This window comes from Embiotoca jacksoni, unplaced genomic scaffold (assembly GCF_022577435.1).
Source record: "Embiotoca jacksoni isolate LCO1_2020_lvr unplaced genomic scaffold, fEmbJac1.0.p SCAF_7, whole genome shotgun sequence".
Taxonomy (NCBI): domain Eukaryota; kingdom Metazoa; phylum Chordata; class Actinopteri; family Embiotocidae; genus Embiotoca; species Embiotoca jacksoni.
This window is the reverse complement of record NW_027185425.1, coordinates 11,871,257-11,899,005: the sequence shown is the minus strand read 5'-3', so window position 1 is coordinate 11,899,005 and position 27,749 is coordinate 11,871,257. Positions and strand designations below refer to the sequence as shown.

The window sequence follows — 27,749 nt, the reverse complement described above, 5'->3', positions numbered from 1 at the left end:
AGGGAAAAATTTGCAACTCAACTCACGGAATATCTTTCGATCCAGTACCATCAAGTCTGACGTTTAAATTTGGCCAAATTGTCTGGTTTGCGGCCAAACGTCTCCAACGGCCTTCAGCCTTTATGCTTAGTATTACCATGCCAACGGGCCACACACGGATGAACGTGGTAAACGTGTCACTACGAGCATGTTAGCATGATAATGGTAGTTCAGCTCAAAGCACATCTGCTAGTCTGGCTGTAAATTCATGTTTCTGTACATGCTAAGGGCTCCTTATCCATGTTAGCCTATAAGAACTGGGGGGAAAAAAACTAAAATCTATAATTCAGTGGTAACTGAGCAAATTTCATTCTCTGATGAAGATCATATTTAACCAAAACCTCCAGAACAGCTACTAAATGGACCTTTTTGACAGATTGTTGTCTGAAATGCTGTTTACAAGGTCAAGACTAAAATGTAATTGTTTGAAATGTATCTGTATTTAAAAAAAACCCAAAACAATTTAATATACAGCAGCATTGAATTGCAACTGTGAAGAACAGATACTTACACAAACACATTTACAGTAAGTTTGCCTTTGTGTCTCATAAGCAAGCAAAGCATTCCCCAAACAGACACTATAACTTCAGCGTGTAGCAAGAGCAATGCAGTTTTATTGGTCGAGGGTTAATTATGCTGAATGGGCAGCTGGAGGGACATTCTTTGTGTGCCGCTTCACATAATTTCCACAAAATACGAGGATGACTTACTTGTAAATGAGAGAAATAAAAATGATCACATTAAAACATCCAAATTGGAATCAACTTTAAAAAACAAAAAGGAAAAGAACCAGACTTAATCTATAATTTAATAACGTTCGTCTGGGAAATTAAAGGTCGAAAGTGTTAAAAATATTTTCTTTACAAGAAAATAACAAAATAACAACAACAACAACAAAAAAAGACTAAGATCACAGAGCTAGGTTTTGTTTGGCTGAGAGAAGAATAATGATCAGAGGCACTGGTTTAGGAGAGGGAGAAAGGCCACCCTCGACAGGTGACGGGAGGACATCATCTGTCCTTCCTTTGAGTGTGAGAGAGGAGACTTCCTCTGTGAAGACAGAGACAGACAGACAGACAGACAGACACGCAGACATAACACGGGCAGAGGTATGGCCAGATCTCCACATTCAGAAGCATCACACTCCCAATCAGTACAGTTGGAGGAGAGGGTCCTCCTCTGGAGGGAAGTCGCAGTTTGAGGTCCAACTCTTCTGAGTAAATATGTAGTGATGGCACCCCCTCTCTGTATAGCGGGGAACTACAATTTAAAACATCATGAGCGAGGGGTCAGTTTGGATGGGAGACGGGCATTAGGTCGATGAGACAGCTTACAGCATCAGCTCAGACAGGACTGAAGTGGCACAGATGACAGTTAAAGAGATAGATTATAAGGTATCCGTCTGTGACTCCCAAGTGTCACCGTCCACATGTGCAATTTTTTTTTCAGTTGATAGCAGTCCCGGTGGAGCTCCACCAAACTGCGGGTTCCCCTCTCTCTGATCCCGAGTCCGTTTTCTTTTTATCAGATGCCCTGAACGAGATATGAAAGAGAGCAGGTGTGAGAGCGGGAGAGGAGGGGTGCTTTGTCCGTTCACAGGTCGTTCGGGTTGACGATGGTAAAGTCGGAGTCCTTGCTGTTGGTGGAGCCCTCGTCTGGGCTGGAGGAACCCGAGGCCGTGCCAGCCATCAGCGGGTCGTGGAAAGTCCCGGCTGCGCCCTCGGGCTCCAGTCGCACCATCTCGCGGCCTCGCCTAATCGGAGGAGTGCGCTCAGATGCAGCTCTTCCTCCCCCTCCTACTGCTGCTCCTCCTCCTCCTCCTCCTGCTGCTGCTGCTGCTGCTGCTGCTGCTCCTCCTCCTCTTCCTCCTCCTCCTCCACCACCACCACCCTCGGCCTGCAGGTCTTCGTCCTGGGACACGAGGATGTAGTCGTCCCAGTTCTTCCCCTCCGAGCCGAGAGAAGACGCCACCTGTGCATACATCGATAAAGACATGGATGAAGTGTGGATAAGCCTGAAACTCAGTGTATTCAAAACCAAAGTCAGACTCTGTGGAACATGTGACTCAGTGTTGTCATGAAGCGTCTGCTGTAGTATCATAATAATAATAATAATAAACATTATTTGTATAGCACCTTTCATAGAAGAAATGCAGCTCAAAGTGCTTAGGTGGCATCATTCTGGTGATGGGACAGATTTTGTGTCACATCGCCTAATCCCGGAAAGAATCCGGATCAGTTTGAACAACGGGTGCAATTTGTAGACATTAAAATGATCAGACTTGAAAAAAGATACTAAATCCTGGATCAAAAGGTCAAACAATGAGAGGACACAACTGAAAATCAATCCTATAAAGAACTGAAGAGCAGAGTGACAATTCAGCGACGAGGAGGCCCGATCAACTAGTAACCTGGTGCTCAGGTGGGGTCATCGCCGGCTCCTCTTCCTCTTTCTCGTCCACGCTCACGCTCCCCTCCAGATCAAAGTCTCGGCTACGCCTGCTGTTTCCTTGTTGTTGTTGGTGGTCGCCACGGTGATTGGCGGTGCTCAGAGCGGTCTCAGCCGCTGCCTTTAAAGTGTAGTGATCGTCGGCGATGGTGATCTCCTCGTTCTCCTCAGCCTCCAGCTGGCTCTGGTTGAAGCGCAGCGCCCCCTTTAGGATGTCTTTGATCTGACAGGATGAGAGGCCACGGAGTGAAGTGACAGAAACAAACAGAAAAGTCAGAGGTAACGCCAGAACCATTAGCTGCTCACACACACACACACACACACACACACACACACACACACACACACACACACACCTGTTTGAGTCCAGCCAGTGACACCAGGACTTCATCCTCTTTCTCCAGGTGTTCTTGGAGAATCACTTCCTGGATTTTACCTGTGGAGGAAGAATTACTATTCAATCCCCGATATAAACTCCTCTAAAAAGGTAGAAATTCTCCAACTGACTGAATAATTGATGATAATGACCTGAAACCAGGTGACTGAAATCACTTCCATACTGCAGTACATGACATTCTCAATTTTCTGAGTGTCTAATCTAAAAAGATACAAAATTCACACAACTGACCAAAAAAATGTTTTGCATCCAAAACAATTGCACTTATTGAAATGGAATGTAACAGTGGACAAGTCTGAATAATAATTTTTTTTAAAAACAGGACTTCTATGAAAGATCATAAAAATGTAAAATAAATAAATAAATTAAACCTGTGATTGTGATGAATAAATAATCAAACAATAATAGATATCCAAGCAAAAAAAACAAAAAAAAAACCACCAATAATTATTCGTTTCCATTTTTACACACTCTAAATATGTAGCATTTAGGACTATCTAGATACAAATGGTGTAGTAACTCCGAGCAGACAAAAACAGGGCTGGAATCATGTTTCTTAAAAGAACGAGAAGCAATTTAAAGATTTCTTTTTGGTAACGGTTAATATTGTGTTTTGGATGCTAAAAACTAAACCTCGTTCATCTGCAGCGGAACTCACAGATGTGTGTATTCATCATCTTGGCACAGAACTTGCTCATGGCCTCCAGGTCATTGATGTGGCCCTGAAGGAAAGATACCTGGGCCTCCAGATCCTCCTCCTGTTCACACACACACACACGATAATGAAACTGATGCGAGACAACCAACAGACGCACGGACGGGGGGGGGGGGGGGTCGAACAGCTCACCGTCTCTTTCTTGCCCATGGTCTTGCTGTGGGAGCGAGAGCGAGTGATGTTGAAGAAAGACTCCTTTTTGGTGGCAGAGAGCGGCGGAGACGACGCGCTGACATCGCTCCCTCTGAAGAGGGGAAGAGGCGGTGAGGCGGCGGATTGACCCCGCCCACCGGAGAGGCTTTCTATGCTGGGGGAGGAGCTGACCGTCCGGGAGATTTGGCCTAAAGGAGCGACAGGAAGGCAAGAGAGTGGAGACGGCGAGAAGGTGAGCCACGGTGGGAAATCTGTTAAATGTTATCTTATTTGCATTTGCGACAGAATATAGATGTTTAAGAAAACATTTCTCGACACAAAATGCGACCGTGAGCTTTTCCAAAGCGAAAAGTGGGAGAAAACGTTGGGGAAAAAAACTAAAACTGCCGCCGTTTCTTTAAACTCAACAATTTTGCTGCATCAGAGGGGAAAAAGAGGAGCTTTAAATGTTCTAAATTAAGTTCAATACCTCATGTTTAAATTAAGGAGAATAGCGTTTTTGAGCGTTGAATTTGAATCAAGAAATTGTCAAACATGAATAAAAAGGGAGGATAAATTGATTAATTAAATTTGCATTTAAATGATGCATTATGCCGCAAATAAAAAAAGAAGAACCTGGCAATTAGTTTTTAATTATGCACTCTTATTCTGTATTTGAATAATACATTAACATTTTTAAAAAAGAACCAAATAATTAATAGTCTGACTTTTATTTTTTGTTATTCCATATACTAATGAGTGTGCCTGTCATATTCCCTTCCGCAGAGTTGCTTCATTTAATCCGTTTTAACTCAATTAATGTGCAGCCGACTGCTGACCTGCCGCAGCAGCAGGAGCTCTGATTGGCCAGCTGTTAAGTGTTGGCAGGCGTCATGTGGCGAATTCAGACGAATCCTCCTGCTCCTGCTCTATGACTGATGTTTATTAATGCATCATCTATATGCAAATTTAAAATCGTATTTTTTTTTTTTTTTTTTTTTTTTTTTTTTTACATTTTATTGACTGTATCTGAATCTGTTAATTATTATTGAATAATTATTCAAGGAAAAAAACATTTTCTTTTCATTTTTCTCCATCAGTGCAAAGAAAACAGGAAAACTTGACGACACACAATAAATCAAGATTGACAGCTGTTGTAATAAAGAAACAAACACCACATGTTCGAAGCAACACTGCAGCATCCTTAATGTTCATGCCATCAGCTCCACTGACGTAGCAAGCCGTGATCGCCCTCTGCTGGTCAAAAGGTCAGCATCACGTGCAGCCGATACTCGTGTCTGTTTACTGTGATATGCAGCAGGAATGATCACACATCGATCAACACACTTGTAGCATAGACGCACGATGGCGGTGACAAAAGCATGGAGAAATGGGGGGGATGGGGGAGGGCGGGGGGTGCCACACAAGCGTTGCCATGACAGCAGTTACCTTGTGTGTCAGTGTGAATCTGGGCTGGGACAGAGACCTGGGACACCCCACCTGAAACTCCATCTAACAGACATGAGAGTGAAAGCTGATGGTGCCACAACCACACAAACCACTGCCTGAAGATATTCGTAATAAACTGGACATGCAGGATAATCACGCGTTACACAAACGCTGACAAAAAAGTGCACATTAGCGGACGGTAAGTAGGACGTGCCGTCCGTCCTGCAACAAACCGACTCACCTTTGCTGAGGTGGACCGGCATGCTCTCCGACTTGAGCAGGCGGTAGTGCTGGGTCTGGACCTGTGTCTGCTCCGGGGCGGAGGGCTCGGCCAGCGGGTGCGGCAGCACGGGGACAGGTGCAGACGCGGGGGATGTGGACGAGGACGAGGAAGAGGAGTGCACCTCGCTGTTGATGGGCGAAATGCCGCTGGACGCGCCCGACATGGCTGGAGCGATGAGCTTCCTGCCGAAGTTCAGCAGGCTGCTAGAGACCTTGTTGATGTTGAGGGGAGCAGCTTTTGTACTGGAACCAGACCTGGAGGGGCAGGGAAGGAAGTCAAGAGTTAAAGAAGAGGATAGAAAGAAAGAAAAAAAAAAATACTTATTCACAGGATCGTACTTTTGATTTGGCCTATTCGAGACCTTTAACAACCAATTGTACACACTTGGAGACCATTTTTCAAAACGTATACCTCCAGGTAGCCAAAGGTTGAGAAACATAAACTCCAAATGTGCAGACTTGGAATTAGCTAGAGATAGTTAATTATTCAGTGAAAAACATCAAATCATTCATTTTTGGGTGTCAGAACCAGTAACTAACTCCAAGTAGGGAAAATACAGGTGTAATAATAGACTCAGATTTAAGAGTTGACTGAGGTGATCCAAAGCCACAGAATTTCAGAGATCTGCAGTCAGAAAATCAGTTTTCAAAAACAAACAACAAATAACCATGAATGCTGTTAAAAATGAACCTTTATATTGCATTAAAATATGTATTATTGGCAGATCTCACAAGATCTCAAAGTCCTCACTGCTGAACATGTTAAGTCTGTGTAGGTTAATGGTGCTCTGAAGAGTTTTGATCTCTACTAGCTCAAAAGAGGCATTTTTTTGTAACAGTGTGCCCTTGTCTCATGCACATAAATGAGAGCGCGCACACACACACACACTTCTGCACGAGTTACTCCACATACGTGGTGGTTTTATACTATTTTACTGAACTACATATGAGGATCTACAGCAATGCCCCAATATAACCAGAACAGGAAAAGTCTGCTTGTAACTAAACATGAATGTAAATACATCGGTATTGATTCCTGCTCATGTGTTCCCACGTGTTGTTTAAGCATAATAAAATATAATGTCATTTTTAATTGCAGCACTCTGGCCATCTTGAGTATGAGTGCGCTATATAAATCATCTGACTTGACTCTTGTGTCTGCAGCAGGTGGAGGCCAGTGTTTATAACTCGCTAACTCTCTTTATTGATAAAGTATCTGTTTGAGTGGCATGATGCCTGAAGGACCAACACAAACCTAAAGGAATAATTCAGACTACTAAACAAGCTGCAAGTCATCAGGCTAGTCAATGAGTGCCAACCTAGTATTAAGACATATTTTGGTAAAAAAATATATCCTGGATGAAGATATGGATGGACTGTGCAGTTTATTTTTTAATGTGCACTCACATTTTTCCCCAGTGTGAAAAGTGATAAATATTGAAATCGGTTCTGCTCACAGATTACAGAGGTAGTGGTTCATTTGGATTCTCTGTGAGGGATGAAAAGTACAAACTTGTAAAGGGGTTGACCGTTTTATTCTCAAAGTGAAACATCCCCCATATAATAGAAATGTCTGAGTGTATTTTACCGTGTCTTGTTCATCAGGTCAGCTCCCCTGGTTTTATAGTAGTCCAGGTTCTGCTGGAACTGGTAGTTCACAGGGCGGGGATGGTTCTACAACAGGAGGGACAACACGAACGACTTTTAGTACAAGTCAGAAAAAATGTCATTGCCGTGCGTGATAGTCAAGTACCATAGAGAGTAAACAAACAAACAAACCTAAAATCTGTGTCCACGCATGACTACGTAAACAAGCGAATACGCGTGTTTCTGAGTCAGAACTTATGAGCAACCAGCCTCTCTCCTGCCGCTTCTTCTCCCCCGGTTTTTAAGGAGGACGCCCCCCCCCAGGTGTATACGTGACGTGGACGTGGTGTGACATGGTCGTTCACCTGGGGGAACACTGTCATGTTGGATCAACGCCTTCCTGTCATTTCATCCCAGGAGAGTTGTGGACAGGAGTGTGGGGAGTTGTTGGGTTTTTGGTGTTCAGGTCAGTGAATTTGGACGCGGGACAGAAGATAATTTGTACCAGGACAGAGAGGTGTTGGCCGAGGTCAAAGTCAGTCAACTGGTGCCGTCAGATTTAACTTGGGCACACATCGAGATCCGACTTGCATGTAAAGATAGAAAGAACGTGAACTTTCTGCATGCGAGAAGTAAAAGAGAAACAAAGATCAGGGCCTCAGAGACTGATAGAAAGAGAGAGAAAATGCTCACGGCTGGAAGATGATGGGGAAAAAAATATTTCAGACTCAGATTCTGAACACCCGTTTTAAAATCTCACTACTAACTTTCCCACTTGGCAACTTAGCATATTTTAGCAAGCATTTGTAGCTACAAACCTCAACTATGTAAAGCTTGTGTCAGTTTGAAATCTGCCAAACTACACCTTCAGTAGCAAGAATAGGAGCAACCTGCGGGTTTTTCTGACATTTCAACAAATATTGAGCAACGTAAATGTATATCACCTTGTAATTAGCAACAAATCAGTGTGCGTTAAGACTAGTTGCCAGCCTGCAGTTACTTAACAAAGTATAATGAAGTGGAGCGCTCTGCCTAGGAGACCTCTGCAGAAAGACATTTATTATATTCAGATGGAGCTGAACAGCCCTATAGGGGCACTGATAACATACAGTCCTTAACAAGAGTGATTTAAAAAAAAAAAAAAAAAAACACCCGAATCAAATAAACATCTTTTTACCTCAAGGTTCACAACCTCACAAAATCTACACCCTAATTTTTCCATATTTTCTGAATTATACAAACATATTTTCAAGATTGTGTTTTCTATTTTTGAAGTAAGTTTCTTATTTCTCGTGTGCTTCATATTTGCTTTCGTAAAAAAAAAGTTCAACAGCATCAGCGATCTGGGACTGTCTGTAAAATGCTTTATTCATGGTTTACATGTATAGAGGCCTAATCATGACATGTAAATATGTGTCCGTATATATACTGTGATAAATGCTTCATGTATTTCCTGTAAGGGCCTTGAAATCACGAACATGGCCTCTCAAGTGTGAGGAACCGAAACAGTCTCACAAATTGTAACTTCCCCTTTTTTTTTTTTGTAACCCAACACATTCGTGCTTTTTCACAATGCAAATCATACAACAAGTTGTTTTTGGTCTACGCTACAGGACTTTTGCTCGAGGATTTCAAGCCACTAATTTGCGTGTGTCTCACTTCTGCAAATCTTCTACTTTCTTTGTAATAAAATGAGGAAAATCATTGTTAGCATGAAATCTTCTCTGCGGTAATTACTGAATAAAAGAAGTGGGAGCAGAAAGAGAGTCCAACTCCAAGCTCTTTCATTTTCCAGTTTACATTTTAACATCTCTCCCTTTCCATTCTCTTTTTTAACTTGTTCGTTCGTCATAATGAAAGTGCTTAATAAACCAAGAGTAACAAACTCAAGCAATAGCACTAAACTAACATAACTATTGATTGTGGAAACAAAACCAAACCGGTATAATAATGTTGCCAATTAATTATGCGAATGTTAGATAGCTCACTTTGGGATCTCGAAGGAACAGAGCCTTTTGCAGCAGAGCGTTGATGTCTCCTAATGGGGGGTAGTGCATTAGCAGGCCCAGGCAGGTCTGGAAGTTACTGGCAATGACTGAAAAAGAAAAACAGAACGAACCGGTGTCATTTAAATCTGGTACCAATCCGCGTGTCATCAAGCTGTTGTTCAGATCAAACTGGGAACTTTCTGTCAGGGGACAGTTCATCTACACCCTCATTCACTCTGCTCCCTCTTCAACTCATCCATCATACAGCTTACTCTCCTTTTAAAAAAAAAAAAAAAAAAAAAAAAAAAAAAAAAAAAAAAATCACAAGTGTTCCCATCAATCTGCATCCTCACAGAAAAGCACTTCACTGATTAACAGCTCGCTCTTTGTTTCAAGGACATTTAGCTCCGCAGTGCTGAAGAGGTGCAGATGTCAATATCGTTGCATTTCACTTTCAATACCATTTAGGATTTTGTGCGTAAAAAAAAAGCTGCTGCAAGTGCACACAGATGTTACATTGTGTTACATTTATTTGGCTGATTGGCATCTGTTGTTTAGATGCATGAATTATTACCAGAAGCCAGGGAGGATGTTTTCTAACATTACAGTTTAAACCACAGTCCTGCTTGTACAAATGGAAGAGAAAAGCTACTGTATTCTATTTAGAGGAATATGACTCCATCTGATTAAATGAGGTGGAGTAAATCCCATTCTTCCACTTTAGTGTGTCTTATGAAATTACATGTTACAAAGACAATACGCAGCCTTATTGGATTATTGAAGTCATAAATGGAGCGTACGAGCATCTCGGATGTAGAGCAGCATGGCCACAAAGACGTAGTCTACCAGGTCCAGAGTGATGCTGTCGGCAAACAGGGCATCCCACACCACCAGCAGGTCCTGAAGAGGAAATTCTCGGCCAAACAGCAGACGAACCCACCGACTAAAGACAACAGACAAACAGGGTATCCGTGTTTGTGTACAGCTGAGGGTCGAGAGAAAAGAATCCGGCAGATCGAAGGTGTAAACACTGACATGCCGTAGATTTGCGGGGCAATCTCTAGGCGGTTGAGGTGCATGTGCAGTTCTACGTCATGCTTCTTCACTAGCTGGTCCTGGATACGGTTGACTTTGGTCACTATGGCAACAGATGGACCCGAGTCCTGGGGCCGAGCAAACGGGATGCTGGTCAGCATCTCTTCCTTACCCTGGGGGAGCAGATTAGTACATATCTGGCATATTATTATATAAACATCAACCAGCAGCATCTGTGTCCATCTGGCTGACAAACATTCAGTACATATGTTGACAAGTAGTCAAAATCAATTTTTGGGAGGGCAAAATATTGTCCAAATTTCAACAAAAGTTCGGCAAAATTTGCAGCCTTAGCAGTTTAGATATTAAAGATGTTTATAATATCAAACTCAACTTTTACAGTTTATGATTGATATATATTTTTTATAAATAGACATTCAATGACTTTACACTGAGATATCACCTCTCAATACTCTACTGTAGTACTGTTTATTGTTAGTGGCAGAGTCTGCCACTCACTCTGGATTCAAATTTCCTACCTGAGCACGAGGGTACAAAAGAAACGATGCAGCACTGTTCCAATTTTATTTTATTGTCTCACTGTTTACTGTCCTACACCTGCAGCCACAGGAGGGCGGAGTAAAGTTACTGCAGCATTCCACCATTTCCCGCAGCTGCTGCTCATTCACATTAAACACATCTAACTGGAAGGACACTGGGGTTGCTTTTATTGTGAAACAGCCCCAAGGAACACATCCTATATAACAAATTTGCCTTGAGGAGCTTTACAGTGGCTGCACAAAGATTTCTCAAAAAGCAATCATTCAGTTGTTTGTGTGGTCAGCACTCCAAACAAGACAACGGTCATTTCGAGCAGTTTTTTTTTTTATTTTTTTTTTTTTACAATGCACGAGTATAAATATTGGAGCGGCTACAGTGAGCTGACAGATGAATGTTATGTTCAGCATGAAATCAGACGTTGGTTGCAAATCATTTTTTCCTGACTTCTTAATTAAAACCTAGATGAATATGTTAAACAGCTACCAAATACTGATCCAGTCTCTCAACATGCATTTGCTATAGTATTAAACTGCCTTTGCTGTTACCACAGCAACCACCTGTGTTGAAAAATCAAAAAGTGCTCAAATCTTCAGGGTTATAACTCAAAAAGTGTGAATATGATGCCACGTCTTCTTGACGGCACAATCCGTCGACAGTGTTGCAAACGCGCAATCATTTCTAATGTCAAAATCAGTTCTTCACATCGGACTGACCTTCCTCACTTCCCTCTCGAAGCTGGAGAACCACGGCTCTGCTGTCTCCATCAACTGCGAGAACATGGCACTGCAGACGGAGGTGTGCAAGAAGGGGCGGGACAGAGAAATAAAAATAAAATAAAAAATAAAATAAAATGAAAAAATAAATAAAATAAAATCGGCAACATCTTGTGAGATAGAAACAGAAGTAATGCAATTTCTGCACCTGGACACTTGTTACTCGTCTGAAATTAGTGTACTCACTAGGCATCGTGCTCAAGGAACACTGGGTTCAACAGACACTTCATCTCCTCGCTGTGGAAAAGCAAGACACCCCTTCAATTTTATCTTCCTCAGAGTAATTGCAGAAATCTGCTGGTTTCAGAGGGGGGGGGTGGCACGAGGTACTGATGCAGGGGCGGGTCTTAAGGGTGTTACTGGAAACTAAGGGGCGACGGATTCAGTGTCACGGCGAGTACAAACTGACCTGGGTCTCGCCGTCTCACTGGCGTGCTGGAAGGCTTGATGGTCACAGTGCAGCACGAACACAATGGGAGCCAGCAACTCGTGCATGCCCTGCAGACAGAGACAAACACAAAGGCAGAGGGAGCGTGAGATGTGTGGGGAAAAGGAAGAGAAAGAGAGAGAGCGAGAGTGTGGTTCCTTTGTGGTCAGTCCTTTTTTAATAGTGATGCACGAGATGTCTAATCTGTGATGACAGGTTTAATTTAGATATTGTTAGCCACTGCCCGGCCATGTGTCACTTCCACTTTGCAAAAAAGATGCTGTACTGGCCATCTAGTCAGTCACTGGCACCTGTTACAGACACTGATAATGATTAGGTTACAAAGGCATTTGTTCTTCTGTCCGAGCTCATCGGGCACCGGGAAGTCCACCTCCACCTCACAGACACACAGACAGACAGACAGACACAGAGACACAGAGACACAAAGAAGCAAAGCTGTGTGACCTTTAAACTCTGTGATCGTACCTGTTTGTACAGTAGCTGTTCGTTTTCTCTGGCGTAACAGAAGAGAATGTCAGTCAGCTTGGTCCTCACATCCTCGTCCTGGAAGTAACGGATCTCAGGGAATCTTTTGCAAATGGGGAAAAAAAAAAAAAAAATTCATTATTTCATGTTGATAGCAGAAAATTAAAAAAAAACAAGGGTTACCGAAATACTTACGTTCTCAACACATCCTGCTTGATCATCCCCTTCAGCTCTTTATCCTGGAAGAACTTGTTCCACAGGCTCTGGACAGGACAGGAAGAGATGAGGCAGAGTGAGAAAGCGGACAGATTTAGAACTGGAGGAATGACTGTGATGCCACATTAATTAACAATTCAGTGAGTTTAAAAAAATAAAAATGCTTAGCAGCACAAAAACTTCTAAACCTTCCTGGAAACCTCCTAAAAATGTCCCAAAACCATTTGTGTGATTTGATATTAATGAAAGAAAATACAGACAAAGTTCTGAGGTATTTATTTGATTTTATGAACTTTCATGAATTTCCAGTTTAGAATTGCCTTGAAAGAATTTCTACATGTAAACCAAAGTAAATATTCATTAATTTGTGGAACTTTTTCATATGTACCGAGTTGTTTGTTTGCAGACAGATTTTACATTTTCCATGTTCTGCTGACCTGCTGTCTAAACAACCTGACCAAAAAGGGACACCGTCCCCAACACATCAGGAAGTGTACCAACTGAACATAGACTCCAGCTTCTTTATGATAATTAGTACCAGATTAAGCGTTCAATTCGAAGAAACATACCAAGGCGTTTGAAGAAATTATTAAAAAGGTGTGAAACCTTAAAGTAAAACATTACGTGCTTCAATGCTCACCAACAAGACCTCGTTTTACCTTTCCATTAGTATTAGTGTGGTTTTCTAAGTGTCATCACTCACTAAGAAACAGTGAATGCAAGGAAATCATTGTGGGATGACATTTTTTCTTATTTAAATGGAACAAGTTTATCCATATTTTCTAAAATATCTTATTAATCGCCAAATTTCACACAAAATCAATGGCTTTATAATTACTTACACTGTTAATGAATTCACAATAATGAATCACTGACACAGCCTCTAATTACTATAATGGCACAGTCTGATGGTAATGTATGACGGTCACATTTTATGAGCAAACATGAAACAACTGACTGTTAAAGACAAAGATGGGGGAAATGACACATCGCCTCAGCACCTCAGAAACTCGTTGACACTCACCCCCTCGTCCTGGGACAGCGGGTTGTTGACCATCAGGTCCTGCTTGCCTGCAGCTTTGCGGGGGTTAGTGATGTGCTGTGACAAAGAACAATGCACGGCCATCAATTACAGCCTTTAAGAGAAAAGTAATCAATTACTTTGTCAAGGCCTGCATGGGTAAAAATGCACAACTTTATTGTGAGCCGTGTTTCCTGAACTATGGCAGCATACGAGAAGTTTTAAGTTCTATTTTGTTTCAAAAGTCAGTGGAAGATAAAACAGTGATGCTAATAATTAAGAATCATTATAATTAATGATCAAGTCTGATCACTTTATCGAGAAAACAAGACACAATGTGATGACTTTCTCATTACACTATAGAAAATAACCACAGAGGGGCGCTCTCACCGTCTCTTTGATTTTCTCATACTGGGCCCGGAGCTCCCTGCTCTTGTTGATCCACTGCCCCTTATCTTCCGGTAGCGCCTCCAGGTACAGCTGCAGACACACAGTGCACAGGTCAGTTCACACTTCCTCAACAAGAACTCCTCAAAGATACAGAAAATTTCAAAACTAATCTCTGCACTACTCTCTCCACCGATGAAAGTGTGCCAGAGCTGCACTCTTTCTCTGTGGCGGGGAATCTGCCAAAGCCCCTTTAAATCAAACTCGATAGGACTGCTTGATCCATTTGGCAGTTACCTTCCAGCATACGCTCCGAAAGCGGCTGCTCCTCAGTCGACCGTTGATGCCTGCCTGCCGGATCCTGGCCAGGTAATTACTGTTGAGGAACAAGTCGTCCCATTCTTTCCTGCACAGGGGAGGGAGGGGGAGAATGAGGAGATTTATGAGCTTCTCAACCTAAATTGGGCACGGTATTCAATCTCATGCAGCAGTAAACTGAGAGGCTGGAGCAGTGAGCTGGTCCTGGAATTCATGATACACCCACAAAAGAAATCACTGGGAAAAAAAACTCACCTGTATGACAGGAAGGTTGACTGAGGCTGTGAGTAAGCACTGCTGTCAAGAGATCCTGCTGATGAAACACACACAGCCACAAGGGGGAGATGTGAACAACAAGTGCAAGAGAGTGAAAGTACAAATCAATATTTATTAAACCTTGTGAATGTGATACTATAAACAAAAAAAAAATAACCTTTGACAGCTCCCATAAAAGGGAACTGAGCTTTTTACTGCCTCCAAATGACACATCACTTATTTTTGGGGCTTTTTACGAGCCGTGCAGTCGAGCAGAAAGGGCCAGAAGCAGGGAAAGTAATAACAGATAGTAAAGCGCCATACTCTTCTTCCTCTTTATTGGCGGTAATAAGCCTAATTTGGCCTGCAGGTGAACATGCATTCAAGTCGGAGAGCTGTCTATCAGCATTAGTTACAGGAGTGGATCATTCCACTGGGACGCTCAGTATGAATATTCATCAGTTCCACAACATGCCAGCCCCCAACATTTTCCTTCTCTCACACGTAAACATAAAAACACCCAGAGCCCAGGGGCGTCGCCAGCCACATCTGTGACTCACACTTCAGTCAGACCCGAGTTTTGTTTTTATTATCTCCATCATGAACCTCATCTCATCATGACTGTAACCTCCACTCTGCGTCTTATCTGCTGGTCTCTGCTGGGACGTCCATCAGTGTAGAAGAGGTTTAATCCTCTTGTTTAAATCTTTGGAGTTACTTTTATGAAATGATTTAACTATCTGGAGTCTGTGTCTTTTAAAATTAAAAACAAAAATGGACAAAAGAGCCAAAAGTCCCAAAAAATGGCAGACGCACTGGTTAAGTATGATCTGGGTCTAAGTCCCAGGACAAGGTGCAAAGGGCTGCAAGCGCAACGCATTGCTAGTTTCAGACTGAAGCAGTTTTAATTTTCCCGTCCAGTACCACTATTGTTTTAATAGCAAATGTACTTGCACCCATCTGAGCACCCATAGCCATGTCGGTCTTAAAATGAGGTGTGTAAATAGAAGTGTGTTAATAAAACCCCTTTGAACCACACGCTTAACTTTGTGCTTAGATTATCTGTTCAGATTAAACTCACAGGAGCGGATTTGGACACGCCCTGAGCGCACTTGCGTCGTGCGCTTTAGACAGTGCACTTAGGTTGCTAACAAACAGCCCTGAATGTCTTATTCATACCACAGGTTAGAAAGTTTTCACTGAGCGGACGTACTGCTGCGGTTCTTGTTGAAATTATTGAGCGGGTCGAAGCCCGTCTCCTGCTGCTCGTCAGTCTGGAGCGGGTGACGGGTCTCAAAATTGGGGTGCTGCATGACCGCGACCCTGTTGGACCTGAAGAATGAGACGGTAGGCCAGAGAAAATGGTGAAAAAAAAAAAAAAGAAAAAAAAAAATTCTTATAACCAGTTAATACAGCAGATCACAATGATAACATCTGAGAGAAGAAATAGTAACGGATAATCAAGACACCAAGAACTACAAACCAATCTTTGGGTCTTTCATGTTGTGCTATGCGTGACTTTTGAACTGCCAGGAGTCCTGGTGACAAAGTACAATAGATTTATCTACACTGACTAACATGTATTGACAGGGGATACTGATGTTTGATTGTAACCTTTGCTGACAGGCATTAACTTTGCTGACTTTTCTTAAATGGGGGTGTCATTCTGTATTTGACCTCAACCTCTGACCTCTGCATGTACTAGTGCAGGCAAAATCTGTCTGCTGCAAACAGAAAAGTTTCTCTGCTACCAACAAACACTAAGCACCCTTGAACAGTCTGATCGCAGTACTTACTGTCACAGCCTCGTGATTCTCCTCGGTCAGGACTCAGAAGAAAAGGATGTTTCTGCAAGAGGAAGGAAGAACAATGAAACTTATCACCTGCAGCACAAAGAACAAGGCTGTTAAGGACAGATACAGATCATTCCTGCCGACCGCAATAAGACTACAATAACTCACCTCTGGCAAAATCCATCACACAACAATAACACTGTTGTCTGTGTTTCTTGGTTGTTTGTATATAATATATATAGATATATACTGGACTGTATATACTGTATATACTGTGCATTTTATATTTAATATTTTTTACTGCTATTTTATTGCTTTTCTATTATTCTATTATTATCTTATTGCTTCCTGTATGCTGCTGTAGCGAAAAAATTTCCCCTTGGGGATTAATAAAGTAACTACCTAACCTAACCTAACCTAACCTAAAGGGCCAAAATATGATAAAGCAATAAACAGAAGAGCAGCAGACGGCATAGAAAGAAAATGTGTAGCTTCCGAATCAAGGAGATAGTAATCCACTATTTTATTTGTAGTATTTGTATTTACATAAAGCAGCGACATAAAATGTACTCGACAAAAAAAGCAACAAACATCAAACTGGGATAAATCTCAAAGATGACAAAAAAACGTTCATTAATGTTGTTATGCTTGTGATTTTTTTTTTCTTGGTCTTCAATAAATGGAATATTCTCCTGTTGTCTTTATCACAGTTCCACAGCATTTAATAAAACACTGACAGTGATTACAGTCAGTGAAGAATGGCTGAAATTAACAAGAAGCACTTGAGCCGCCTGATGTTCCACCATGCTCATTGTGATATATTGAACTTAACTAGCAAAGCTAATGAGGTCATTAAGTAGGTAAATGAATGCATCAATTAAATATTCTGATGTCAACAGACTTGTCTTTACAGGGCACACAGGCAGCACTGTGGTTCCGAAACACAGTTTCCTGAAAATCAGCCGTTCTTCACCACCGCAAATATGATATCTATTTATGGCGCCGTGCTTCAAAATGTGATCAGCTCAACTGCTGGTGTTGAGTAATATGTGTCACATTCTGCATGGTGGCAACGAGCTAAATGTATAAAATAATTCAACAATCAATACCATGACGATACCGAATCCCTACAAAGCAGGCCAAAAACAGCTGGAACAACCAGCGATATCTAACCAGATGTTCAACCCACCAATCAGGCCACAGTCCTACTTTATTGCAAATAAATCACAACAAGTCTCAAGTTGACCAACATGAAAAAAAAACGTTACCTGTAATGGAACAATTAGTCTAATAACCTTTTCGTTGTTGAGTCCGACTGATACTGGATTTTTTTTGGGGGACGAAGTCGATGTTGGGGAGTAAAAAATATTCCCATGTTGATATAATGGCCGATATTCTTTACTGTATACATGAAAACACATTTTTGCATTGATGCTTCAAATGTGGTTATCAAACACTTTTGACATTGGTGACAGAGATAAGCAGCGGCGCAGGATATTTTACAGTTTATTGTCCACACTGACATCAGTGAATGGAAAGTCACTGAGAATTTAAAAATTATTAATAACTATAAAAAAAAAAAAAAAAAATTAAAAAAAAAAAAAAAAAATGGAACAATTTCTATTTTACCCTAAGCACCTTTTTCTGCTTTACAGATCATTTTTTTTGGCCATATATACGCGGATATATCTGTGAAAAACTGTTATTCTATCTCTCAGTATTGGCTGATAAAACCAGCTGGGAGGTGTATCGGTCGAGTTGCAGTTCATTGCCAGGAAACTGATCCTCCGTTAATTAACAGCTGAAGTCATTCAGAGTGAAACTGCAAACAGCCTCTCAGATGTCAGTATGTGCTGCTTTTCTATGCTCTCACCATAAACTAAACAGCTCTATGTGAACAAAAAGTCACCTTGGGCTGTGAGGAACCGTGACGGTCTCCAGTTTTCTATTTTCTGACATTTCATTGACTAAACCGTGAACTGATTCATCTAAAGAGGGCGGTAAATCTGACCGTTTCTAATGATGTAAGGTCACATTGGCCGATCGAGCGGTCTACAGAGGTATTCATTTAAACATTCACGCAATAAAACACTCCAAGTGAAACTGTAATTAAGATCCCGACCAGGTAAATGCCGAGCCAACTCATCTCTGCCAAGTTTGGAGAAAAGTTGAACTTTTTCTGTGCGACATCACAATCTAGGTTAACCGATTCTGCCTCCATCTTTATCCGGTTTGGGATTATTCCATGTTTATGAATATGGTTAGCCTAATACGCAGGCCTACAGAATAGCAGGCGCGTGCACAGAGCATTATGTTTTCTGCCACTTTATTAATTGTGGAAATGACACAACAAAGGCATCTCTTAAACCTATTAACCATGTGAATGAAACACAGCTCGATAAATTAGCCACACACACACGACGGAAATAGAAATAATTTTATATGCATAATGTATGCGACTGTTTTCTTCGGAAACATCTGTTCTACTCAAAGAATAATGCTCTCCTTAAATCAGTGGGGTTTTTGTCCCTTCTCTCGTAAAAAAAGACTTTATTCCATTGAATAATCAGAACTAATCCACAACTATAGGGACAAAGAGTTGTGAATAGGTATCTCCAATAATAGAATATTTTCTTAGTTTTACTTTAAAAGACTGGTATGAAAGATTTCAAGTTTTCTCCTGAACAACTACAAATATAAACAGGAGTCATCTTGCATGGAATATTAATTCCTGTTATCAAAGTCTGATAAAAAAAAAAAAAAAAAAAGGTTTTGCCTTGCATAATGTGTCAGATATTTTGAGGAACATTTTTGCCAACAGGCCTGCAGATGCCTCCAGCATTTTGACCCTTCTTCCCAAATATAAAAAGACGATCTAAACTGTCTGAAGAGGCCTTTATAGATCACTCACTGCTGTGTGTGTGTGTGTGCGTGCGCGCGCGAGCCCTTGTGAGCGACTGAAAGGTGATGCAGGTCGAAGACTCGAGGCCCTTGCCCATGTTTGCACAATCTTGCCTGAAGCAAGTCTCTTCATAGGTCCTCCGCTGCTTTCATTACGTCTTCTCGGAGTCGAACGTTAAAATGACATCCCAACTTTACCACATAATAATCAAGGCAAATTAGCTTCTGCATAATTCAACCCGCAGCACCTGGAGATGCCTCAATAATTCAAAACACGAATCTTTCATGAAATAATCAAATCAATACATAATGAAATGCATAAATAAATCAACAGACAAATAACAGTGAGTCCATCTGTTCTGAAGTAGGAGATCTCTTCCTGGGATTTACTAGCAAAAGCTTGGGATGCTCAAACTGTAGCCAGTGCATTAAGACTTTCTGGCTGTTTTCTTTTTCAAAGTCATCACCTCAAGCATGATTACAAGGGCGAGATGTTGATGGTGTTGATTGTGCGACGCATACTGAAAGCATACCAAAGTCAAGTCACACAGCCTGCATTAACGAGCCCGGCTTGACATTTCACGTTTCACTTCCTTTTACACACATTCAGATTGAAGTGACCATAATATCACAGGACTCGGGCCTAACACTTCCCTTCACTTCTTTGTTTTTTCACGGTCTTTACCGTCATGAGAATATTTCAGAGCCGCCGCTCAGGTGATCACTGTCACCCAGCAGCCGACTTGAAAAATAGAAAATGCAGAATGGGGAACCGCATGCTGAAGGATCGCATGTTCGTGTGAAGCTGACATTAAAAAAAAAAAAAAAAAAAAAAAAAAAAAAAATGTAAAACACAAAGACGAGCTCCAGACTCACTGGCCTAGAAGGCACAAAGGCTAAACTATTCTGAAAGTAAATCCAGATTAGTCAATTGTATTAAATGTTGTGCTGAAGTGCCCGCAGAATTTCCATTTAGAGACATCTGACTGAATTACAACTGCAGCTTTGTTTCCAGCTGCGGAAAAGTTTTCTATAATTTCTCATTATAATCAAGTCCAACATTTACTGATAATAGCAGCCATTAACTGAACCAGTCCACTATCCTCATCTCACATCCTCCAATTGTAGTCTAATGTGGAATAAAAACAATAAGAATCAGCTCATGGGCTCTTTAGAGAATGAATATTCAAAGAGGATTCAGAGAACAGCGATGAGAGGAGCAGTGACTGGCAGCTTTACAAGTCCAAGCTTCAGATTGTAGTTTAGTCAAAGTGAAACACCCCAGCTAAACAAACTCACATGCCTCCACTTCAGCACACAGCGAGAGCTCAGGAGCCTTTACAGTCACATGCTCAGGAGGCTGAGAACATGCTTGCAACCCTAACCGGTGGCAAAATACTGTGGACTTGCTGGGTTATGACTGATTCAATTATTGGAGATGAAATCTGGCAGACCTCTGCCTCCATAGAAGAATCAGCACGGTGGTTGGTAACCTGGGGGCCAGGATACCCACAAGGAGTCACGAGATAAACCCTCTTTTAAACTTAATTTTCTTTGGTGAATTACTGGATGATTTTACCTCCTCTGAGCAAACAAGGGGGCCTTTTTGGTTTAGCTGCTCACAACTCGCTGACATATGCAACCATTGCTAAAGAAGAAGTGGAAGAAGCACTCGGATATTTCCCTTATGTAGCAACACACAGCAATAAAACAAATTACAAGCAGAAGTAAAAGTAAAGAAGTAAAAGTACATAAGTACTGTCAGAAAAACATACATAAAGCACTCATGTGCAAAATGGTCCAATTTAGACTGTTATATTAGCTGAATATACATCATTATTGCTTCATTGTCATGTACATGTGAGCAGCCTTTGAATGTTGTCATGAGTTAATTTCAACACATAATGCTGTCAAGTAGTCCAATCTCTCTAATAAAATGCACATATAGCAAAATTAGCATATATTTTAGGTATAAAATATTGATCTGAAAAGTGACAAGTAACTAAAACTGTCAAATAAATGTGGTGGAGTAGAAAAGTAGTGGACTGGAAGTATAAATTGTATTCGAGTGCAGTACTTGACTAAATGTACTTACTTACTTTCCACCACTGCTGCGGGGTTAGAAGTAGCGTTGGTGTGACAGTTCACAAAGGAAACAGGCTGGCAGTGTCAGAAGAACAAGGAACAAACGTCCAGGAACAAACTGTGAAGTTGAGAAAGTTCCCAGCACTGAACTACAGTTTATTTCCTCCCACTGTCCAGGTTATTTCAGATACTAGCAGTAAAGGCCACCAATAAACTGTGGGTTGCGGTCATGGGCTCTAGTGGAAAAGGATAAAAAATTTAAAAAAAAACATACTGACCTTTTATAATCCAAGAGGCCTATTGTAGTCCAAACTAGTTCTCACACATTGAGACTGTGCCTCACTGAAGACACACGTACTGAACTGGGTTGTTGTTGTTTTTTTTGCAGTGTGTGAAGGTGCGTGTGGATCAAGCTGTCACTAAACCTCTGCATTGCCCTGGATTCATCTCTACAGCTGCCCTGCAGGGTGGCCCGGCCCAACGAAACACACCAAACCTGTTATGGAGAACACGCGCTTTTCCATAGTCGCGTCGTAATAACTTATAGCCTCTATTATCCGTGTAGCTATAATTTGACGGTAAATTGCACCGGTGATCGTCTTCCGTGTTGTTATGAAGTCAGCAGCCTGCGGGATTATCGATGCACACAGCGCAGCAGCAGCAGCAGCAGCTAGGCCGAGCGTGTATCCCGTTGTCGGTTAACAGAGCTAAATGAAGGCTTCGCTCGTTAAGTGGACTTATGGTGACATGCTGGAGCCGTCAGCGCTGTCTGGACGTGACCGGAGACAACAGGAAGCGGCAACACGAATGAGACGCGAGTCTTTTCTGTTAGCATGAAACCGAGCCGACGCGCGGGCCTGCCGTTACATCCGTCTGACACACACACACACACACACACACACACACAACCCCTGCCCCGAGACAAAGTTGGTAACTCTCTCTCTCACACACACACACACAGGTTGACAGCAGCATTAGACTAATCCGTTACCTGTTCAGATCATGCAGGAGTCCTCATCCTGCTGTCTGCCTGCTCGTTTGTAAACAGAAGCGAGTCAGGCGGATGTCTTGTAGACCAGCTGACTTGGTCACGTGACCAGGCGGCTCAGCGCATAACGCAGTTGCGTTGTGCCTTGAGTACATTTGGTTGCCTCTCTCTCCCTCTCTCTCTCTGTGTGTGTGTGTGCTTGCATGTATTGTACGATAATAAAGCCGAATTCCCAATTTATTTAAATGTTTTTTTTTTCTGTTTCTGTTCACAGACAATCGGACGAGTATGAACTACTAACCCTTAAACGTGGCCTGTTAAGATGACATCACGACCATGCTGCTGCTCTGCACTGATAAAAAAAAAAAAAAAAAAAAAAAAAAGTCCGATTTAATAACCGCGACGTCGTTTTACAAAATCCCCGTGCGCTTAATTTAAAGACAAATCAGACAATGCAGTGCTGTAAAATGATCACTGGGAGAGAAAGCTAGCAGTGAAAGCTGCCATCTGTCGCGACTGTCCTCACAATGTTTGAATTTGGTTGTCAGGTTGCAGTGACATTCAATTGTACTTTGTGTGTGCATGTGTTTCACAAATGATCTGGCATCTTGGGTAATGCTAGACAAATAGACAATTTAAGGATCTATGTCTAATGTTAGTCCATAAAGATGAAGTTTGAGGGCAGTTCGAATTATGGAAGTTTACCAGGAGAAACATAAAAATCAGACAAAAATCAAGACAAAATCCGGGAAAGACTGAATCGTTGGCATTATAGCTACCAGGTCGTGAAAAGTCTCAGTACTTGGTTTAGATCCTCGTTTGACAGAATATGTGCTTATATTGTCTGCAAGTCAGCAATGAATACAAAAATTGGCCTATATTTTTGCATTTAGGATACGTAAGTAGGCTATGGCACATCTACATATAAATTAACAACCTATTTGATACAATGATGATTAAATATATTAATGGCATCATATTTTTCGTGGTTTTTCCCACACAAGCAATTTTTACGTGTTTTCTGGGAGGGCATTCCTGACAGGATGGATGTTAAATTGGCGGCACCACGCAGAGCGTAAATGTGGGCGGTGCTAGATGTGGACGGAGTCACTCAGTGTGGGGCTCCTCCAGACTCCCTCAGGCTCAATCCGGGCTTGAATTGGGAAAACATAACTGTTACTGGACCAAATGAATAAAGTATTGACAGAGAAACAAGCCCTTTCGCGGGTGTTGTGAAATATTTTACTTACTGTATCCACCTTTTATTCACCGTTTAACAGTTGCAGCAGTAGACTAGGGGTGTGTGACTTCGTCTGACTCGATGGTTGGAGAAAGCTTTCCCGTGGCTACAGAGGAGGAGAAGGCTGCCGTGAAGTCGGACACCTTGGGTGCATTTGTCACATGATATTAAAACCTCGCAGGAGCGATGCAGCTGCGGTTGTTCTCCTCCGGCTGCAACGGCGGAGAACCTCCTCTGTGACGACACTACTTTATCCTGATAGGTTTAAAGTTTCACCGATACGCATGACGTGATGTTTAGGTTAGGTTAGGTTAGGTTAGGTTAGGTTAGGTAAGGTAGTTACTTTATTAATCCCCGAGGGGAAATTTTTTTCGCTACAGCAGCATACAGAAGCAATAAGATAATAATAGAATAATAGAAAAGCAATAAAATAGCAGTAAAATAGCAGTAAAAAAATATTAAATATAAAATGCACAGTATATACAGTACAGTATATATCTATATATATTATATACAAACAACCAAGAAACACAATCAACAGTGTTATTGTTGTGTGATGGATTTTGCCAGAGGTGAGTTATTGTACAGTCTTATTGACTTATTGAGGAATGATCTCCTGTATCTGTCCTTAACAGCCTTGTTCTTTGTGCTGCAGGTGATAAGTTTCATTGTTCTTCCTTCCTCTTGCAGAAACATCCTTTTCTTCCGAGTCCTGACCGAGGAGAATCACGAGGCTGTGACAGCAAGTACTGCGATCAGACTGTTCAAGGGTGCTTAGTGTTTGTTGGTAGCAGAGAAACTTTTCTGTTTGCAGCAGACAGATTTTGCCTGCACTAGTACATGCAGAGGTCAGAGGTTGAGGTCAAATACAGAATGACACCCCCATTTAAGAAAAGTCAGCAAAGTTAATGCCTGTCAGCAAAGGTTACAATCAAACATCAGTATCCCCTGTCAATACATGTTAGTCAGTGTAGATAAATCTATTGTACTTTGTCACCAGGACTCCTGGCAGGTGGTGGAGAGGGTGGTCAGGATTATCCAATATGGATAATAGTTTGTTCAGCGTCCTCCTCTCCACCTCCTTTTCCAGGCTGTCCAGTTTGTAGCCGATGATGGAGCCGGCCTTCTTAACAAGTTTGTTAAGTCTGTTGGTGTCACCGGCTCCAATCACCTGTAGTTATTTCTCCTAATGTATTGATCTGCTCCTTCGACAGCTCAGGTTTTACATCTGGACACAGACACACTAGTTTTACATCCAGCAAGAAAGCTGTAAAAAAAATAGGTTGTTTCTATTAAACATAGTTAGATTTAATTGTATGTGTCCAACACTGATGTAAACTCTGTCTGGTCTGTAAATTTGTCAGTATCAGGTCATCAGTCTGAAATATTGACACAAATATACAAACCACAGAGCAGCTGTGCAGGTTTTCCTGCTGTCTGATTGTTCTATTCTAACCTGCTTTCTGATTGTTCTATTCTAACCTGCTTTCTGGTTGGTCTATTCTATCCTGCTAACTGATTGGTCTATTCTCTCTATATGTCAGGTAGTGTGCCCAAACTGACAACAAGGGTTTGCGGTGTTTGCCTTTCATTTTCACTTAAGTTTCCATTTATTTTTATACAGCTCCAAATACCAACATAAGTCATGTCACGGCTCTGAACACAGTGAGATCCTTACAAAAGAAACTTACAACAACACAGATCATCTTACCTGCCTTTCATGTTTAGTTTTGTACCATGAAACATTTAATTAATAATAAGCAACATGCCAACGCATAAAAATCCATTTAGCTGTGTCTCAGCAGCAGCTTGTTTATATAACTGTGTGGAAAACCTGCTCTGTGGTTTGTATTTTAAGCATATAAGTATAAACCTCAATATTTCAGACTGATCAGCTGACACTGTTTCACCCAAATATGTTGCTCTCTAAAATTTTTAGTTTAAATCAGTGTTGGAAACATAACATTAAATCTAACTATGTTCCATAGAAACAACCTCTTTTTACAGCTTTTTTGCTGGATATAAAACTACAATTTTACATTGCATAATGTCAACATTATGCATGTCAATGAAACTCAAAACCTATCAGGACGGAGTGTCCTCACAGAGGAGGTTCTGACCCGGTGCAGCTGGAGAAGAGCAGCTGCAGCACCTGACTCAGAAAACTACCGCCGCCTCGGTCCCGCAAGATTTTGATATCACGTGACATTGTGACGTTTTGCAGCATCGGCTAAAGTCTGACAAAATTTTTAACCATCATGCAATATTGTGAGTCCAGCATCCATCACTTTCACTCAGCGCTGCGCAGGGCCGCATAAAGTCGAATGCACCCAAGGCTATGGGCCTTTGACATAAGCAAACATTGAATTAATTATTCTAAGAAAAGTTCTGTACTGCAGGATTTATTAGGCTGGAGTTTGTTTCAGAGCCCTGAGATTCTTTTCCAGAAAGTCAGAGGTCAGACTGGCCATTGGAGAGATGACAGAGCTAAAAAGTCCCCAGAGGAAAAGCACTAACCAGTGAGTATTTTCTACAATCAGGCAAAACAGAAGGTGAACTTTTTTTCTTTTTTTTTTTTTTTTGTTATGATTAACTGATGTATGAAGCATATAGTCTTTGTAAATGACTTCTGATAAAGCCTTCTTATAAACTTTTAAGGATTTAACAATCAACGGCTGGCTAATACAGTTACTGTCAAGGCAAAGATCCCAAACATTAAAGATAAGAAGTTGTGCATATGCCCACTAATTAATAAGGTCATGCATAGATATGCTCCTTCCTGTAAGTGGGAAAAAACCTTATTCTCAGATCACAAATCACAGGACTCAGATCCCTGTTCAGATTTTCCACTTTGGGTTTCATGGCAAACAAGATGGGCTGTATGTCCTCAGTAATGTACCAAAGCACGTGTCTTTTTCATTGTCCCTTCTCAGTCACTTGGCCAACCCACTAAGCAGGCTTGGAAAATAATGCTGACATTACTCTGAAAATGTCCAACAACTTGAGATTGCCAAGATAAAATTGGAGATTGCAAATTCAGTTACAAATTTAGCAGCACTCAAACTGTGGCTTTCATAATGCTGTGAACAAAAAACCCCAAAACTGGTGGAGAACTAGAAAGAAAAAAACCACGTCAGAAAGAATAATGAAGCACACGATTGTGGAGGATCACACCACCACAGAAATAAAACACATCATGAATAAACAAGAAGACCGAAGGGGCTGTGCAACATGAGGGTTGATTAAAGCAGTTTTATGTAGACTTAATTACAGCAATTTCTGAGGTCAGTCCAGTCAAGTTTATCCGTGGAGCGCTTTTAACAAACAGCTTCATCACAAAGTGCTTCCAGCAGACAAAAGACAAGACACACACACACACACACACACACACACACACACACACACACACACACACACAAACACACACGCAATTAAATCAAAGCAACACGATGGTCTTGATGGGGAACAGCAGAAGTCTATGTGTTAATATATACAGGTGGTGACATTAAATGGCATTACTGATTTAAATGTGTGTACTTGTAGTGGTGTGCGCTTGTGTTTGTGTTGTGGTGGAGGGTTAACACAAAGCAGGAATAATGACCATCATCACTAATACCACCATCATCACAGGCATGGCATTTCAAGAGCACCATTATCATCATTATTATCGCTAATATTACTGATGATGAGGCTTTCATGGCCTCTCGTTGGCCCTGACTAAGGTATTGTCATGGAAACAGATGACAGAGAGGAGCATAGCTTTATTGAATTAATCTATGAAGCTATTCTGACCAAATGGGGCTTGAATGTTGCGCTGTCTGAGCAGAGCATCGGAGCAGCAATGCGAACAGTCCCAGGGAGAGACGGATGAGAGTCAGGGGCAGAAAGTAGAGAGACGGAAGCACAGATGAAACTAGCAGGTCACATAGCTACAATAAAAGAAGAATAAAAAAAAAAAGAGACAAGATTGAAAACAGTGGCAGCACTGAGGGGCCATGTGATTGTAGGGAGTCACTGGTACAGCGTGCTCTGGTGATCAGCACAGAGGAAGATTGTCTGATGGGTGGAAACAATGACACCAATTCACCAACACAGACACAGTCATGTATAAGAAAATCATTAGCACTGAGTCTACAATACAGACAGTGGGCATCAGAACCATTGATTAAATCTTAAATAGATCTTTTACAGCCAGCTTAAAATAGAAATCTGATTAATGGACTTCA

General features: G+C 41.5%; 1 protein-coding gene across 5 annotated transcripts; it reads right to left on the bottom strand.

Moving 5' to 3' along the window:
• Positions 1–476: 476 nt before the first annotated feature.
• Positions 477–22,384, bottom strand: tbc1d5 (TBC1 domain family, member 5). Of its 5 annotated transcripts, none has more exons than XM_069176171.1 (23): positions 22,287–22,384; positions 16,313–16,364; positions 15,730–15,848; positions 14,517–14,574; positions 14,241–14,349; positions 13,947–14,036; positions 13,560–13,634; positions 12,515–12,582; positions 12,320–12,422; positions 11,816–11,904; positions 11,593–11,643; positions 11,347–11,416; positions 10,073–10,245; positions 9,838–9,980; positions 9,038–9,144; positions 7,051–7,136; positions 5,422–5,717; positions 5,181–5,243; positions 3,732–3,940; positions 3,543–3,642; positions 2,844–2,923; positions 2,450–2,710; positions 477–2,010 (listed from the first exon to the last, which is right to left on the bottom strand). In XM_069176171.1, the coding sequence occupies exons 3-23, from the start codon at positions 15,827–15,829 to the stop codon at positions 1,633–1,635; spliced, it is 2,709 nt and encodes a 902-aa protein (XP_069032272.1). In that variant the 5' UTR covers positions 15,830–15,848; positions 16,313–16,364; positions 22,287–22,384; the 3' UTR covers positions 477–1,632. The 5 variants fall into 5 exon arrangements, with proteins under 5 accessions (XP_069032272.1, XP_069032275.1, XP_069032273.1 ...); XM_069176174.1 differs by having other exon boundaries at positions 14,517–14,571; XM_069176172.1 differs by lacking the exon at positions 22,287–22,384 and adding an exon at positions 21,574–22,131.
• Positions 22,385–27,749: the final 5,365 nt, after the last annotated feature.

What these genes read in the sequence shown, in the direction of transcription:
- tbc1d5 (XM_069176171.1), bottom strand. Translation starts at nt 15,829, where the DNA reads ATGCAGCACCCCAATTTTGAGACCCGTCACCCGCTCCAGACTGACGAG. An exon ending in TCAACCTTCCTGTCATACAG is followed by an intron (nt 14,350 to 14,516) that starts GTGAGTTTTTTT and finishes TCCCCTGTGCAG; the next exon opens with GAAAGAATGGGACGACTTGT. An exon ending in CACTGGCTGGACTCAAACAG is followed by an intron (nt 2,711 to 2,843) that starts GTGTGTGTGTGT and finishes TCATCCTGTCAG; the next exon opens with ATCAAAGACATCCTAAAGGG.